This window comes from Hyla sarda, chromosome 4 (genome assembly GCF_029499605.1).
Source record: "Hyla sarda isolate aHylSar1 chromosome 4, aHylSar1.hap1, whole genome shotgun sequence".
Classification (NCBI taxonomy): domain Eukaryota; kingdom Metazoa; phylum Chordata; class Amphibia; order Anura; family Hylidae; genus Hyla; species Hyla sarda.
Window position 1 is genome coordinate 145,211,256 of NC_079192.1, and position 19,304 is coordinate 145,230,559.

Genomic DNA, 19,304 nt, shown 5'->3' on the forward strand with positions numbered 1-19,304 from the left:
CTGCTTGCCCTCAGTGCGCAGAGCCCTGCTTGCCCTCAGTGCGCAGAGCCCTGCATGCCCACCCAGACTTCCTGTATTTGGTCTCATTACAGATAAACACAGGCAATAGCCGCAAGGTCACAAAAAAAAAACAAAAAAAATTTAAAAACACAACCCCCCCAAAAAAAATAATAATAATAATCCAACACCACATTTTTTAGCCAATGTATATTACAAATATACATAAAGGGCATGTTGTTGTCCACTGACTTCAATGGGTAGCAAAATCTGCTACAGCAAATCTGAAGCAGAAAATATGCATGTGTGAATGTACCCATAATGTTACTCTCTCCATAATATAAAATGTTTTTGCTAATGACCGGTACACTTTAAAGGCTACTGACAAATCCACGCCAATTTGCTTCAACTTCATTTGCTTCCTAATTGTATTCAACTTTCTAAATAGATAAATAACTTTCTAAATAGACTTAAAAATGTCTTAGAAAACGTGTGGAACGAGGGCATCTCTGTTAGGGCCCTATTATACAGGGTCATTCTGCCTGAACAAGCCAATATCACCCTTTGTATTACAGCCAGCAATCAGCTATCGAGCAAACAGACCCTGGTTCATCAGTTAATCACTTTATTCTGGCCTGATAAAAAAATAAAAAATAAATCTCTATTTCTCAGATGTAATAAGGGATGTGCTGTTGATGAATGATGAAAGCAGAGGGCTGCACAAATGATCCAGAGTTCGTTCATGCAGCCCTTGACAATAGTCAAGTCTTGTTATAGGCTTAGTAAAAAAGTGCGGTTCTAAAAGAATTATTCTTGTTTACATGTAGTAGACAAAGTGAATAGGATGATGGGAAAATAATAAACTTCTTCTAAATCTCTATCAATCGGGACTCCCTTCTATGAACCAAAAAAAAATAGTCTGCACCGTAAAAATTGTAGACTAATGTGGTCATTCCATTTATTTAATTGGCTGCCATGTAATACATTTTCCCTGCAGTAAAGCAAGTAAATAACTAACTGCTTCTTCCCTCGGCAAAATCAGCTATTCACTTTGGGGTTGCCCAGAACAGAACCCGAGAAAACTAGATACCTACTCTAGCAGTCACATTCTTATAGGTGATGTCTGTAAGGAGACAATCCCTTAAAACAGAACATATATATATAGTGATATAGGTGGATTAGGAAATGTGTCGTAACGGACACAGTAATATTTAATAGGTAAACAATAAAGAAATCTAACAGTACATACCAGTCATTCGTTTAGCTTGTTCCTGGATTAGAATATTCATTTCTTCCTTCTCTTTTTTCAATAATGTGTTCTGTTGTTTCAGTTCAGACAGCAACTGCAAATTCAAGCAAAAAACTCAACTCTTTGGCACAATAAAATTCTCATCTCAGACTATGGCCGACAAGTCACAAACTAATGTTCAATTTAGCTAATGGTGAAAAACAGCAACAGAGCATGAAGAACATTTGGAATTTGAGAACTAATACTAAAAAAAATTTTAAAATAGACAAAACTACCAAGTGTGGAGGGGGGATAACTAAGCAAGGAATTACTATTTTGGACTCTTCATGTATGTGTGAGATCATTATAGATCAGAAAAGAGCCAAACTGTTTACTCACAAGAACAACTCAGATCAGGCATCCAAGCAGATACGGTTTTGATCAATATGTGAATCCATAAATGACTTGGTCAAATAACAGGTTATATTTTGACTAGTACTATTTTTCCCGCGCACCGTTTAGGTGTTTCCCATCCTCTTCCTCTAAGAGCCCTTTTTAGACAGGCCAAAGATGACGAGCGCCAATAAATTATCTCAATGGTCGGCCAACGTTTACTGAGCCTTCACAAGGCTTGATCAATCGTGAAGCCGGGGCAAATAAATAATCCAGTGATCTAAATTAATAATTGTTGGCCGCACATCACCTTTTCACATAGGGCGATACTTTAAATGGCACAAAAGATTCAATCAGCTGACGAACGACCACTGTTCATTCATCGGCTAGTTACTAGCCCTTGTACACAGATGACTATAGGGTTCTTATGAACTGATCAGTGTGTAAAATGGCCAAGTAGAAGAAGTAGAACTGTCCATTACATTGTGCATTAATCCTGTCACCATTGGCCACTATGCAGTAAGATATAGACCTCTATTACAAAGACTAGATGTAACAAAATACTAGTCATAATCAGTTGCCCATTCCCAAATGTGTTTTTAAGATAATTTGGCTTTTTTACTGAAAATCTAACAGATCAGATCTTTTTTAAGATGATAATCTAAATAACGTTCTAAGGCTGAGTAGTAGTTGTGGATCATTTAAATAAGGATTATTTATAAAGTTTTATATTCAAAAGGAGTTCGTTCTAGTCGCCATAATACTTTAACTGGTTAAATTCTTCTAAACTGGTCCTCCAGAATACCTGCTCAGTTTCAGTTTTATATTGGTCTGCATTCTGCTCAATCTTCTTCTTTTCGTTCTGTGTCTGGAGCAGATCTTTCCTCAGCTTGGCTAACTCCTCCTGGAGGCTCATCACTCGGTGTGTGGCATTTTTGGCCTCTTCTTCAAATGGTTTCAGGCGGTCAACATCACTTCGTAGCTTATCTTTCTCCGTATTGTAGGTTATCTCTAGATGCGTCAGCCTCTCCAGCAAGGACTTGTTGTCCTTATTCTGTAAACACAAGAGAAAGAATGATCATATCAAATAACATTACATACAGCACAGTGTGCAGCAGCATGACTGCTCTATACTGTGGTGTTACCTGTTCATCAATTCTACGCTGCATTTGCATGATCTTGTTTTCCATGCCATAGTTGAGTTTCTTGTAATGTTCAACAGAACGAGCTTCAATCTTCAATTTCTTCAACTCCCTTTTGGCCATCATCCTGCGGTAGCAGCACTGCAGGTAGACAATGGCTTCCAAGCTTCTCTTGTAAGCCTTACGAGCCAACCAGCCGCGAACGTGCTTCTGAATGATAGTAGCTTTGTGTACCCTCACCATCTAAAGATTGATAGTGACGGCCATTAGTAATTCCATACATGTCACAATATAGAGACCATAACTAGACCCAAGTATAAATCACACTAACACAGCTAGTACAATAGCATTGTACATTAGAAAATGTATTGCAATTGGCTATTAACCTGAAATAAGTTGCACCAATATCGGGTTCAATGAACATCAGTCTAGTCATCAATTGGAATCCATTAGACGTATGAAAACCAACTATGCTAAATGTACATGTAACAAAAAAACACAAACGTATAGTAACTTGTTGTCCGCACAGTCCATTATATTATTCTCTTACCTGCTGATACCTCTTTCTGGCTGCATAACCCCGAAGATATGTCTGAAGTGACAGTGTAACAGACCGTATACGGCGATACTTCTGGCGAACCACATACATTCTCTGAAACTTCTGTATAAGAATTGCTGCTCTGGTCCTGCGCAGGAACTGGGCAAGACTGTACGGACAAATCACATGGTTAAAGAATCCATATAATTCTTATTAATCAAAATGCAAGCTCTCAATAAAAGAAAATAGTAGATACACTCACCATTTGGCCTGGTATCCTCTAACATATCTCTGAATGCAGATGGCTGCCTTCTTCATGCGGAGGTACTTCTTCCGTAAAAGCCAACCACGTATTGTCTTCTGGATCCGGATGCAGGCCACTCTCAACTTGTCAGCTCTTATTTTCTCCAAATAGGCTACTTGCCCAGCACGGAAGAAGATTTTTGTTTTACCAAATTGATATTTGTCTTGGTCCTGATTTGTGAAAGAAGATCCTTTTTTATTATTATTGTATAAAATGTATTATTACATATACAGTGTCAAAATATCAGACAACATGAGGTTTAACTATGGCAGGCGAATAATCATTATTTCTAGGACACTAAAACTAGCTGTTGGAACACAGGTAGCACTTGAGCAAAGAACCAAGCTGAAAAATTCTTCCTAGGCTTCAGGTAGTTTTTTTATATGCTAATTAACCACCAAGTGTCCAAACTGTGAAAGATCTAACACAGTTTGGACCAGGGGTAAATCCTCCTATTTGTGGCCAACTTAATTACTAGCATCAATGTGCTTCTACGACAAAGTGTTAAACTATTTTACACTGTGGTGACATATTGGAGGAGACTAAACTGCATGTATCAAAAAGCTGGTGCAATTTAGGCAACAAAAATGGCTTATTTGACTTGCAACTCATTTTTTGTGTGTTCCAGACAGTTTTGTGCCACATTTGACAAGGGTGTGTGTGGCGTTTGGGAAAATGTAGTATTGCTTAAAGGTGATGACATGTAACAGAAATATGTCAAGTAAGAAAACTAGATAGATTATGTAAACATTGACTAGACAATCTAAAGATGCACCAGATCTTTAAATAGCTGAGAAACTGCATTTGTAGACTGTCTAGTCTAAATTGACACAGTCTATAAATTAGATTTTATCTCCCCGTGTGTGCGGGATTTGACCTGTGATCTGGCACTAGACATACAGTATTCTCATATTAGCATGGATATTTGATTTTTCTATAAAGCTTCTTGTTAAATATTTTGTGACTTATTTAACAGAATCCATTGATATACTTGGCCTATTACTGTATGTATTGTGCCATGCTTAAAAAAAAAAAAAAAAAAAAAACTGTATATATGTATATACGATTATGTAACCTCCTTTGGTTTTGTTCTAACTTTCTATTATACAACAACATACACCTAATGTGGTAAATAACCAAAACTGCCTGTGCCCACTTTTAGGATGGGGCCTACCGGTAGAGTCTCTATGTTCAAACATAGGGGGCAGGTTCCTTTACATATACTAGAAACTGGATCACTCACAAGACCACCAGACCGGAGACTGACTACTGTATTGGCTTGTAAAATGTGTAGTAAAGCCAAGTCTGTGCTGGGCATGGAGGCTATTACTACTTTATTCCAACCTCCCAGAATTTTTCTTGTTTGGGGACTGGTAATTTTGGGAGCATAAAGGGGTGGTCCAATTGAGTCAATTATATGTCAACTTCGTATCTAAATTGTTTGTTCAGTTTTAAAACAACTTCTCACATGCCCTATCGCTCTATCACATGCCTTCTTTTACCAGTGCTTGTAACTTTGCCATTTTACTGAGGTACATGCAGGTTAAGGTTGTTAGCTGTACACCCCTGCCTCCCCCTCCATTACAGTCGGTAGTTACATCACTGTAAGTCTTCTCCTGCTTATACAAGGGGTTACTTGATAGATACCATCTATTACGCAGGGTCAGGGTCAATGAAAAATAGTCTACTTACTTAGGTGATTTGTTTACTGATGAGTATGTGACTGTCCTATCTTACACTCCTCTGCTCTCCCTATCTGAAGCTGGTTGATTGTCTCAATTGTTTTTACTTCATAGGGTATTTAAACCCCCCATAATTTTGCATCTGTGTTCTGACTCTTCGTGCTCTAGATGCGGGCATGCTGATGCTACCTTGGCTCCACATGATCTGGGATTTTCCCCTACTTAGTTAATTTTGTCTTCCTACCTTATGGAACACAATTACCCCTGACTCCTAAGTACTGTGTGTTGGGCCTTATTGGTTGTACTGAAGAACCAATGGGTCCTGAAGTGGGGATCCTACAAATATTGCATTTGGCATGTAAGCTTGTTGGCTCAATACTGGATTTGTCCTTCATTATGTAGTTTCCTAGTAGGGTGTGCAATATAGTCTGCCCTGAGAAGGGCATTTAATAAAAAAAATGTAACGCATCCAGGAAATTTTGGTCCATGTTTAGAGGTTACAGTTACATTGCTTGTATGAAAAAAAGTGAAAACCCCAATAAAAAGATACCTGATTAAAAAAACAAAAACTGCCTGTGCTAAAAATCTGTTGTACATGACTTGTTTCATATTTTTTAACACACTTTTTTGCTTTACTCAATATTAGGAGCAGAGCTTCAATGAAAAAGCTTGTAAAAATATGCCAACTAGTACATGGTGCAAACTCAGACTAGACAGATTTAGACAGATTAAACTGCCAGCAACACTAGAGGGAATTTTTATTTTTATGTGACCCCCAGCAAAATATATATATATATATATTTTAGTATCCAGATAACCACTTTAAATTAGACAATAATATGCTTCACCTATTCACTTAGATTCAACATACCACAATGAGCTTCTCCAACACGTTCTTGCAGGTTTGCCTCCAGTCACTGAGGACATCTTTTTGCTTCATAAGAACCCGGTATCGACTGAAGAACTCTTGATACGTCCACCTAGCACAAGAGAGGAGAGGCCCTGTCAATTCAGATAGGCTAGCAACAGTCTTTTCACTCTCTGGTAATAAATGTAAGAAAACAGGCTACAGACAATAAATAAAAGCACAGTTACCCATAAAAATGCAATACATATTTTATAATATATATATTATATTCATTTTTGTTTCATGATAATGCTAAGTTCATAACATATACATTCCCATAGGTAATTCACAACTCTAACAGCCAAGCATACATAACCTGATATGACACAATCCATATAAACACAACCGCTTACCTAGATGGGAATCCTGCCGCGCTGATCCTTATAGTTTCCAACACACCACAAGCTCTGAGCTGCTGGACGGCCCGTTTTGAGTCAAACCTTATAAAACCAAAATCAGAAGAATCTAAGCACAAAGCAAACACCGCAAGGAATTAGTCTTGCTTTAAAGGGGTACTCCAACCCTAGACTTCTTATCCCCTATACAAAGGATAGGGGATAAGATGCCTGATCGCGGGGGTCCCGAGTGGCGCCCTAGACATCCGGTGCACAGAGCAAGCTTCGCTCCATGCCAGATGACTGGCGCTGCGGGGCAGAGGCTTGTGACGTCACAGCCACGCCTCGCTCGTGACGTCTCAGCCACACCCCCTCAATGCAAGTCTATGGTAGGGTGCGTGATGACCGCCACGCCCCCTCCTATAGATTTGCATTGAGGGGGCGTGGCCGTGACTTCACGAGCCTCTGGCGCTGCACCCAACACTCTAAACAAATGCCGGGTGCAACAGGGAGATTGCGGGGGTCCCCAGCGGCGGGACCCCACGTTCAGACATATTATCCCCTATTCTTTGGATAGGGGATAAGATGTCTAGGGGCGGAGTACCCCTTTAAATAGCCATCACTGAGCTATGCATTATTCCCTGCATCCAGAAGACAGTAAAAGTAGGTCATATCTTCTACCGTAAAGTTTATCTGTGTCTACATCAGTGAATATCTACAGTCATGTTAGATCCTGTGAGTGGTGACTGGCCTCTGTGTGAACCGAAGCTCTAATGTACTGTACTGTTACCAGCTGGGCGTTCACTTTTTAGATTTAATTCCTTTCCACAAATTCAATTCAAACATTCTAAACTTAAAACAAGTGTATTCAACTGGTTACAAACTAACCTTATCCTGTGAATTTAGCTCCCTCCATAGAAAGGCATCACATAATTATCCGTGTATAAAAGATCAAGTGATTTTACTTAACGGATGTTGTTCCCACAAATGAAATGATACTTCAGCCAATCCATTATATTTTGTAATGAACGGACTAGTGATCTAGAAATACAGCAGCTTTTACCAGAAGACTGCTCACTACTAGCTACAAACAATCCATATCCTGATGATAGAAGGAGTAGTAAAGGTATGGGCACACTGAGTATTTTTTTTGGCATCAGATTATTTGACAAAGAATTTACTTGAAACATATGCATGGAAACATTCAGATTTTAGCGGTAGATGTTTTGTTGATTTGGTCTCCCAATGTATGAAGGGGAGAATCAGCGTCAAAAATGGTCAAGTCAAATCTGCAGAGAAAAAAAATAATACATGCCCACGGTCGCATATCTCCCACCGAAATCACTGGGATGTGGATTTCACGTGGATCTTGAACTTGTGTTGCAATCCAACTGAAAACACAATGGGGAGGGATTTATCATTAATGACTGTGGTACACGAGTGCATTTCTTTCTTGTTGTGTATGTGCGGCTGTGCGACTAATTTATCAAAAGTTGGACAGCCGATGATAAATTTGGCGCAGCCCCTCACGGCTTGCACAAACTCATGTACCACAGTCAAAATTCTAGTGAGAGCAAAGTGGCTGTGGTATATGCAATCCATAGCTCACTGGGATACGCATGCGCAGTGGCCTCTCTTCTCTTGTGGCCTCTCCACCAAGTTGCTGGTTGGCTGGAAGGCACAATGTTGCGTTGCCGAATTTACCGGCATCCTCACTATGCCGCACTAAGCCAGCCCTTCATTGGTTCACTCTCACCTAGTGGAGCGAGAGCCGGCGGGTCACGTGAGCACTCTGCTATTGCGGCGAGCAGAAGGTTCACGTGACCGCTTAACACCATTGCCTGTGCCCAGTCATTTTTGTAAGTATGGTCCCTGACTGCCATTGATTTTCGTCAAAAAAAACTTGCATGAAACTTTTTGGCTGTGTGGTAAAAAGTTGCGCGGAACGCACATGCGCCTTTTGTGCGACTTTTAACAGCAAAAGAGGTCAAAATTGCTTGATAAATAAACCCCAATGTGCATAAGACCTAAGCGTTATTCAGTTATTAAGAATATATTTAGAAATTGTTGTTTATTTACTGCACAGATATAAAGCAACAACAGCTACTTACGTGAAGGGATACTTTACGTCATTTGGCTTAATACAACGTACATAATGAGGGGTTGTAGCATTTAGTGTCTCCATCAGCAAATGCAAAGAGTTTCTAAACTGAAATGGAAACAATAGGCTCATAAGCTAAAGAGGTGTCTGCACCAAAACTTATAACTTACATTTATTAAAACAATGGAAAAAAAATAGTCAAACATCATTTTGGCATACTGGGAAAGCCATATAAGGAACCCAGAACATGTTTATTCTATTTATTTAAAAATTCATATATTTTTTTTTACTGTAATTTTAGATATTTTAAAAAGGTTTTAACAATACATAACAGAGAAAATCAAGTCAAGGAGACGAGCTTGAAGTCACAGAAAATATACAGTCAGAACGAACACAAACCACATTGACAGGCCAGTGTTATGGGATACAGCAGATTCATCAAACCAAATACAATGAGAGTACTAAAAAGAAACCAGGAACATTGCATTCAGATTAAAAAGTCATTTTAAAAGTTTACCTGGTGTCCGACTGTTTTCTTATGTTCTTTACTAGCATGTTCAGGCTTTGGTTTACGCAGACCTGTACGGGATAGGAGAGTACGACCTGTGGGAGCAGTAGAGGTTGGGCTTGAGGACTGCTGATGGTCCTGGAACAGTTCTGCCAGCAGCTTAAACTAGGATTACAAAGAAAAAAAATGTTCTTAAAATCCATATGGTAAACAACCATTGTATAACAGTAAGTAAACAAATAATTTGATGTTCGAAAATAAAAAAAGGTAACATCAAATTAGGATCAGAAATCATATTAGGCACTGTTCATACGTCATGAGATCCATTTTTACAGGAAGCATGATGGCTCTGTTATGGTCTGTTTAATAATGGGTCTACCAGGTTTCCTACAGTTTTCAAATCTGATTTAAAGATACATGGAAATATGAAAAACGGAAGTGTGTACAGTGCCTAAGAAGTGAGTATCATTAGAAGCATAACAGCATGCAGTTATAGAATGTCAGGTTAAAAACATTGTTAGGTTTAAAGGAAACAAATGATCCACTGAATACGTGATACTGTAAATATATGATCACCGGGGGCCCCATTACCATCATTAGAAAGAGAGTCTCCCCTGCCCCTCCTCTCCTTCTATCTGCATGAGTTTAACTAGAGGGACATGCTCCCAGACACTCCATTCAAAGTCTGAAGGCCTGGTGGGAGCAGCAAAGTACAGTACATGACACTTAAAGGGGTGCTCCACTGGCCAGCGTTCAGAACATTTAGTTCCGAACGCTGTGTGAGTGCTGCGGGGGTCTGTCACGCCACCTCAATGTAAGTCTATGGGAGGGGGCGTGGCGGACGCCACGCCCCCTCCCATAGACTTGCATTGAGGGGGCGTGGTCGACCCCCGCAGCTCCCACACAGCGTTCAGAACTAAATGTTCCGAATGCTGGCCAGTGGAGTACCCCTTTAACCTCTTTTAAAGAGGCTAGCTACTTTGAACAACCCATTTTTGATAAAATAAGTTTCTTAAAGCGTGTTCCATCTAAGCTATTCTAAGCTATACACGCCCTTAACTAAGAATTGTAGGGTGTCTATGTAATGCTCAGACATGTTGTGTCCTCCAAAGTGAAATATGTCTTTTTGTGGCCACTATCGTCTGGCTAATAGAGGAGGGATATTTTTCTGAGACCCCCTAGAAATTCATTCTGCGGTATCTGTACTACTTATTAAAGTTTTTCCCAAGTCCCTGACATGTTACAGAGATACGTCAAAAGTTTTGATTGTTATTTAAGTAGATTTAATTGAGGGTGTATCTCTTCACTCTATATAATTCTTTCTCAGGTAGTGAAATGGATACCTTAGTATTAAAATCCTTTTTCTTGTGGACATCATATCAGATGGTTATCTATGAGTTACGTTTTGTTAACTACGTGTATACTACTCTGAGATATGCAAATAGACCTATATATCACATCCTATTTGAATTATTGACCGCTATTATGGATAATTTGTTTCTAATACCAATTCCCTGAGAATTGCTATTGATTTTTTTTTCCATTTTTTTTCTGTTATTGAAAAAATTGTAAAATCCTATAAACAGTTTTATATACATAAATATATATATATATATATATATATATATATATATATATATATATGTGGATTGATTGTTCAGGGTGGTCTCAGTGATCAGACCCCCAATGATCTCTGAATTGAGCATGTGGTTAAGTACTTTACTCCCTGACCCGCAGCCTATTGTATCTTGCAGCAGAAGATGAGTTTTATTATAAGTCTATAGAGCGGTCTATAGAAAGAGATGGAAAAGTCAACAAGCTGGGGAGTAAAAAACCTAACCGCGCTTCCCCCAGCTCGTGAAGGTCTGATCACACTGACCCAAACAATCAAAATGCTTGACATGGCTCTACAACATGTCAGACATTTTTTACTAATGATAGGGACACTTTATAGGTAAAAGATCACTTCCGCATATAATATAGGACAAGCCCTCATATGTTGGTTTGTGGGAGTTAGTCTATCGGGAACCCTGCAAATCCTGGAGTGGCTGTAGAAATGGCCAGTTGTATTGTTGGTAACTGCAATACTGTTCTATTCCAAACAACATGTCCACCTTCTGTCATAGGAAAACTGCATTAAAATATACCACAGATAAATTCTCTATAAATTGTTAAAGGGGTACTCCGCTGCTCAGCATTTGGAACAAACTATTCCAAATGCTGGAGCCGGCGCCGTGACATCATAGCAGCCCCGCCCTCTCAATGCAAGTCTATGGGAGGGGGCGTGACAGCCGCCACGCCCCCTCCCATAAACTTGCATTGAGGGGGTGGAGTGTGATGTCATGAGGGGGTGGGGCTATGACATCACGAGCTCCTGGCGCCGGCTCCAGCGATCGGGACAGTTTGTTCCAAACGTTGAGCAGCGAAGTACCCCTTTAAGTAACTTTGGAAAAATTTTGTGTCGTTAACTTGCACAGATTTTGAGATGTCTAATGCTAAACTAGGAACTTTGCTGGTTTCCTGCTCCGGAGTGTAGAGCATTGTGGGAGTTTGTATGCCAGTTTAGGAGTTTCCTGGTTTCAATAAAAAAAAAATGTAATAAATATGTAAACGAAAAGTTAATCCCCTTTCTAACACCCTTTAAGTTTCGACTGATTGCGAACACAAGAATACATGCAGAGGCTGCAAACCAATGCATAGCTAGTCCTCATTTCAGCTAAAATTGCTACAACTGCATCAAATGTAGACAATGCTCCAAAACCTAAACTGGGTGGACTGCAAAGCTGAAATGTTGTAAAAAACTTTCAGAGATTTGTTCACGTGCTGCTGATGACTTCTGCTCACAGACCATCACTTACAGTATCCACTGCTCAGCTGAGGACATGACTAGTTTTCAGCCTCTCTGTATAAACAAAGTTCCCACTCAGCAAACCAACATCTTGAAAGTGGTAACAAAGTAAAACAAAATATATTAGAAAATTGCATAACCAAGGCTCAAGTCCTGCAAGAACGCATGGGGACAGAGTTCCTGCCCTTTTTTTTCACAGCAGGAACCTTGTTCCCATTAGTATAAGTCCTGCAGGACCAGCTTTTTGAGCGAAAATCTTGGGTGAGTTACCACACTTTTTTCCCAGGACTTGACCCCCTGTGCAGCATAACCTTTTGTTCATATTGTGATCGTTCCCTAGTGCTCTCCTCTCACTTTACACTTATACACAGCCTGAACGACTCACTCTCTTCCACTGCGGTGTGAACTCCCCTCTGCTATCTACACTCAGATACAGTACAGCCTGTGTGATCTACCCTCATACGATGACTTGGATGCCTTCATATCTCATTACATTCTGTGGGCTCTCTCTGCTCTCCTGCTACTTCGGGTAGCCCTATTAGATATCCCACCATAAAACAAGAACCATTCCTGTAGATCGGCACTCATTTACAGAGCCTATTATAAGGCTCAACAACTGCATGGACAGGGGTGCACGAATGATCGCTGGATGGTTCATGGGGTACTTTGATATAGTTTATCTTCAGCCAAAAATCCACTATTACACAGGGACATGTGTGGCCCACAAGCAATTTTCTTTTTGGCAGTGTGGAGGCCCAGTACCGGAGCTGTTACCCTGTACCCTTGCTGCCCTGTCAGGCAGCCTCCCTGCAGTGTCCCCTGGGCCCTGCATCTGTTCTACTGTAATTGTATATTATCCCCTATGTTATGTATATAAGAATGTTGTATCTTTAAGAAAGGTTAACATGTGATCACCAATTTTCATGTGAGTTGTCATGTGATTGTTACTCAGGAGGTATCAGTGACTTAAGGGTGACCAATGGGACCCAACCAGAGTCTCCCCTATAAAAGCTCTGGGAGGAGTATCTTCCCTCTCTTAGTTCCTGAGTCTTTGCTGAGGTGCAGTCTAGCCTAAGAGTGTCCGGAGTCATAGGAGGCCTCAAGTCAAGTCTGCAGCCACAAGCTACAAGTCTACAAGTAAGCAAAAGTCACAGCTTAGTCTGTCCCCAGTCACTTCAAGTCAGTCACTGTCATCTATTGTCAAGTCAGCGTGGACTGCACTAAACTGTCCAAAAACACTGCAAGTCTCAGCAAGCCCTTAAGATCTCTGAAATCACTGGTCACCTCCGTGGGCCCGGCTATACTGTATAGACTGTTCCATCTGTCACTCAGTAAAGCTCCCGTTGTCCATAACTTGGCGTCTGAGTCATTATAGCCCCCGTGCCGAGCCCAGGATCCAGCGGTATACCTTCAGTATTGAGGATAAACCCTGCCCTGGCGTCACGAATACAAGGGGTTAATGCCATCTGCCCCTAGGGTAATTCCATCTGCCCTGAATCTCTCACGCCATACCACAGCAGGTTAAATGAAAAAGCGTTTACTTTTTCAGTGGCTGAAAGCTGGCCATAACGCACAGCCTTATTCAGCCAATATTTGCTCCATGTAATACAGCCAGACTCTAGATAAGCACAAACTCTACAGCTATAAAATGGTAGGAATTTTTTAATTGAGTGTATTTAGAACAAAAGAGTTTCGTTTTATAATTAGGAAGCAAATGAAGAAGAATAATAAAACAATTGGGCACAAAATTGCCCATAGTCTTTAAGATGGCTTGGCTGAGCAAGTATGTTTTTCTTTCAGTAACGTAAGACAGTCTTTTATCGCCAAAGGGACAAAGGAATGACTTACTGAAATCCAGTCCACTTTCAAGTTCAGCACATGTTTACCTGATATGGTCCCGTACTGGAATACTCCGGCATTTACGTTTTTTTTTTAAATCGTAGCCATGCTGCCAGCATTAAATAAAAAGCTTTTACTTATCTCCAATGCAATACTTTTTCCGGTGTCAGGGGTCAAAGTGCAGCAGGAAGAGAATTGCAATGGGGACCCGAGCAGCATTACTGGAGGCACCAGGGAGCCGTGGGAAGTAAGTAGAGGTTAGTATTAATGCTTGCAGCCTGGGCCAAAAAAAAAGGTTGAACGCCAGAGTACCCCTTTAGGCTGGTAGGTCACATGTCTGACAAAAGTGCAATAAATAAACTTATCTCATCTCAAAAAGGCAACCTGACAATATTTCACTGTATAAAGCCAGTTATCAATATAAGTTATCAAGTCCACCAGTCACTAGTTGATAGTAGTGGAAGGGTCCTGCTGTTAAGAACTATTAGCAAATATGCTGTGGTGACCAAGTGAATACTAAGCGATGCTGAAAAGTAAGTGAGGCATAATATGGTAACGTAATTTAACTGGTATCAGTGTAATGTACAAATGCCAAGGTTTGCATATCTTTTCCAAATGTAGTTTTATTCAGACCTGTTAGTATGGCACACATGCTACAGATTATTAAAATGCTTCTCTCCTCCTACGTAAAGACTTCCAATAAAACTGCGGAGTATTACACGCAAATACAGAAATTTTCTTTGTTGCTGGCAAATCTCATGCAGCCTATATTGCACTACATTTCTACCAAGTATGTCTACTCTAGGCAAAAGCATAAGTAAAGCATCACCGAAGAAGAACAATGCAGAATCTAGATACTTGAAGAAATTACCTTCTGAGGAATGCGTTTCACACAAATGGAATGAAGGAAAGGAAGAAACACAATGCAACGGTGAGAATAAATGAACACATTTACTTTAATGAAATAGATGACGAATAAAATGGATTTATAATGTGCTGCTATTAACAAAAGTTCAACCTGTTCATCACAATCTAAAACGAGAAAATCAAAATGTCCTGTATAAATAAATAAACATGTTCAATGTTTGGAAGTTGCGCTAATATGTTTGCAAATACCAATATACTGCAAGTAGATTCCTGGGGCTGTGGTACCCAGTATACACATGCAGCTATAAGTCTTGGCTCAGTACAGAATCTCTTTAACAGCAGTGTGGCAAACTACAGTGTCTTTATTGGTCTTCCAACTAATGTATAAAAAGTACATATTTATGTGTGTAATAAAAAAAATTAAGAAAAACACAGAAAGCGACATACAAAAGGTGCATTTAACTTTGAAGTATCAAATGCAGATTTTCCCAACCAGTATGCCTCCAGTTGTTGCTAAACTACAGCTTACAGCATGTTCAGACAGCTTATGGGTGTCTAGGCATGCTGGTAGTTGTAGTTTTCCAACAGTAGGAGCTACACTGGTTGGGAAATACTGATCTAAGGCAAAGATTAAAAATACAGATTTTTTTTCCTCTCTCAATTAACTTTACGTGCAGTTTACACAATTTCCACAAGGGGGCGCATTTTACATTGGCAAATAAAAACAAAGGAAAATTATATTTCATGTATTACTGAAGATTGATATATTACTGACAACGTTACATAAGAATGTATATACGGTACATTAAGACACCCGTACAGCATGATGGCTCACTGGTCCTAGCACTATTTGACTAGAGGTATCAGCAGAGAGTTGGCATAGTCTCCCTGCATATGTAAAGTGCATGTGTGATAAGGAAAATAGATGTGAACCCCCAAACAAGGACAGACTGAATACATGTATAACTAAAAGAAAAAGGTGTGTGCAGCTCACAAGGGGTTGGGGTAGGAGACTGAGGTTATCTGTGACACTGAAAAAGAAGAATTAGACCATAGGGCTAAGAAATTTATTGAAAAATTGATATTACAAGTCAGATACTGTGTGGACAGAGAGATGCCGCAGCGCCCTTGTGGATCCTCTATCGGTGGTCATACAGTGGAGACTAACAAGTGATAAAAAGAATAATGATAATAAAAATAATAAAAAAAAACTCCCCTTAAAATGTCAATATAAAATGTGGCAAACAGTGGCCGGTAAAGCAACATATAAAGTCTCTCTGGGTATTTAGCCCAAAAGTTGCAGATCCTATATACAGGAGTAAAACAGTAGTTGATACATGCAATTAATGTGCAGCTATACACCGGTTCTACAGGTCTATATGCTGTATATTTGGGGTTTGAGTTCCTGTAAGGGAAAATTCGCTACTATGTAGCTTCAAGTTCATATTCCTGCAAAGTAAATATGTATTGGTGTATATCCAGTAGTGCGATGCTCCTGTGGAAAAATAATGCGCAGATGCTGCCGGTGATAGAGAAAGTTAGTTCCGTATATATTCCAGCAAAGGGAAATGTTAGGGGACTCTGTCCCTCCTTACCCGGTGGCGCTCTTCTTCTGTCTGGTCTGTTCTGCTGACTCCCGTGCTCTAGCTGACCGAGGCGGCCCGTTGGTAAGGCAAGCTGTCTCTAGCTGCGAGCGTATGGGGATGTGTGGCATCCTGGGATCTTATGTGGCCGGCCTTGTGTGTTAAAAGGCGCGCATCGGGTGAGCTGGTGATATGTAAGCTGTCCACGTCTGCGCTGAGAAGTGTGGTCACGGCAGAGTCTCTGGAAGTGTATGTTCCCAAGCAATTGCAGAAAAAATTCTGGGAACATGCATTAAAATTGCAGAAAAAATTTAAATGACATGCAGATACTAAAAGTGATAATGTTTATATGAGGTGGTGAAATCATGGTATGGATGAGACGTGTAGTTGCAAAAATTGGCATGGAAAAAACATAAGATCACATATATTGGAAAGGGAGTATAATGGGTGCATTCATCATATAATTAAATAGTGTCACATTAAAAGTCGCAAAAACATTTATGAGTGAACGGTGTATAGGATATTCAGTGTGTGTTACTCGTGAATAAATAAATCAAGGTGAACTAAAATGGAAATGAAAAGTTAAAGAAAAAAGTAAAAAAAATAATAAAAAAATAAATAATATAAAAATGAAAATAAGATTAAAAAAAACAAAAAATACAACACAAGTACAAGAGGATAGAAATATTTTCATTTTCTTTCATTTTTTTTATCTTACTTTATTTTTTATTTTTATTTGTATTGTACTACTATATTATTTATTATTATTTTATTTTTATATTTAGTTTCATTACTTTTCATTTTATTTATCCTTTTTTTAAATTTTTTTAAAATAATTTTTTCCTACTTTTCATTTCCATTTTAGTCCGCCTTTATTAATTTATTAATGAGTAACACACATTGAATATCCTATACACCGTTCATTCATCAATGTTTTTACGACTTTTAATGTGACACTATTTAATTATATGATGAATGCACCCATTATACTCACTTTCCAATATATGTGATCTCATGTTTTTTCCATGACAATTTTTGCAACTACACGTCTCATCCATACCATGATTTCACCACCTTATTGATAAACATTATCACTATGTACGGTATGTCCCTTAAATTTTTCTGTAATTTTTTCTGCATGTTCCTAAAAAAAATTCTGCAAGTGCTTGCGACAATATGCCTCATCTTTAACCTTAATTTAATTGTCTTAATGATAAACAATATTACTACCAGTTCTCTGTTTAAATATATACAGCGGATGATTTTACCATTATCTACCTTTCCCATCTTTTTAACCTTTCCCAATCCAGTCTGATCTACTGTCCTGGCTTTTGACCATTCTATCTGGGGTTCTTTCCCTTCCCTTTTTCTCTGTTTGACCATTTGGCAGTATATAAGAGAGCTAATCCCCATCATTGGCTGCTACTGAGGAAAGGAGGAGCCCACCTGAAACACGTCTAGCCCAGACCTGATCCCCAATATTTGCTCTTACATTGTGGCATACACCTCCAGAGACTCTGCCGTGACCACACTTCTCAGCGCAGACGTGGACAACTTACATATCACCAGCTCACGCGATGTACGCCTTTTAACACGCGATGCTGGCCGCAGAAGATCCCAGGACGCTGCACACCCCCATATGCTCGCAGTTAGAGACAGCTTGCCTTACCAACGGGCCGCCTCAGGCAGCTAGAGCACGGGAGTCAGCGAAACAGACCCCTAACATTTCCCTTTGCATGAATATATACGGAACTAACTTTCTATATCACCGGCAGCATCTGCATACTATTTTTCCACAGGAGCATCGCACTACTGGATATACACCAATACATATTTACTTTGCAGGAATATGCACTTGCAGCTACATAGTAGCAAATTTTCCCTTACAGGCACTCAAACCCCAAATATACAGCATATAGCCCTGTAGAACCGGTGTATAGCTGCACATTAATTGCATGTATCAACTACTGTTTTACTCCTGTATATAGGATCTACAACTTTCGGGCTAAATACCCAGAGACTTTATATCTTGCTTTACCGGCCACTGTTTGCCACATTTTATATTGAAATTTTAAGGGGAGTTTTATTTTTTTATTATTATTATTATTATTATTATTCTTTTTATCAGTTGTTAGTCTCCACTGTATGACCACCGATAGAGGATCCACAAGGGCGCTGCGGCATCTCTTTGTTCCCACAGTATCTGACTTGTAATATACATTTTTCAATAAATCAGTTTTTCTTAGCCCTATGGTCTAACTCTTCTTTTACCTGCACATTGTGTCTATCTCCTCCTGTTTCTCCTCTCCCCCCCCCTTTGTCGATTCTCTACTGTAACCCCTTTTTTCCATTTTCCTATTTTCTACAAATTCATTTGTTTCCTGACCATTCCAACATAAGTACTTGAGGACTGTATCTTTTTGCCTTATATTTCTATTACACTTTTTCAGACTGAATACAGCCCTGCAAAATATGTTGCCAGAATTAGAGCCATAAGAAATAAATGTCCCAGTTCTGTTAAAGTGGTACTCCACTGGCCAGTGTTTGGAACTAAAAGTTCTGAATGCGGTTTTTCCACTGCGGGGGCCAGCCACGCCCCTTTTGTGACATCACGACCATGCCCCTTCAATGCAAGTCTACGGGAGGGGGCGTGACTGTCCTCACGCCCCCTCCCATAGACTTGCATTGAGGGGTGTGGTCGTGATGTCAAAGGGGGCGTGGCTGACCCCCGCAGCACGAAAATAGCATTCGGAATATTTAGTTCTTAACGCTGGCCACTGGAGTACTCCTTCAATGACCACATGTAGATACATGACAGCAGTCAACATTTATCAATCAGTAAAAGGGGCATGGTCTTCCAGTCGCAATGCATTCTCCGCCCATGACAAATCGAAATCCCTTTGGTATATATAAATGTCTTTTTTTAAATGCCCACATCTCAAGGAAAAAAAAAAACTTATTTCAAAAGCCTATAAAATACCATTCACATTTACATCAGTGCCATCAACCCAACAACCTAAGAACAACTTACC

General features: G+C 39.6%; 1 protein-coding gene across 1 annotated transcript in view; it reads right to left on the bottom strand.

Moving 5' to 3' along the window:
* Positions 1 to 19,304, bottom strand: part of LOC130368538 (unconventional myosin-Va-like) — a 180,422-nt gene that overhangs the window by 48,225 nt on the left and 112,893 nt on the right. Inside the window, exons 15-23 of the mRNA XM_056572330.1 lie at positions 9,145 to 9,300; positions 8,638 to 8,735; positions 6,545 to 6,631; positions 6,156 to 6,264; positions 3,561 to 3,772; positions 3,311 to 3,467; positions 2,764 to 3,003; positions 2,424 to 2,672; positions 1,247 to 1,340 (exon numbers count right to left, since the gene is read on the bottom strand). Of these exons, the coding sequence (XP_056428305.1) occupies positions 1,247 to 1,340; positions 2,424 to 2,672; positions 2,764 to 3,003; positions 3,311 to 3,467; positions 3,561 to 3,772; positions 6,156 to 6,264; positions 6,545 to 6,631; positions 8,638 to 8,735; positions 9,145 to 9,300 (1,402 nt within the window). The remainder of the gene's footprint in view (positions 1 to 1,246; positions 1,341 to 2,423; positions 2,673 to 2,763; positions 3,004 to 3,310; positions 3,468 to 3,560; positions 3,773 to 6,155; positions 6,265 to 6,544; positions 6,632 to 8,637; positions 8,736 to 9,144; positions 9,301 to 19,304) is intronic.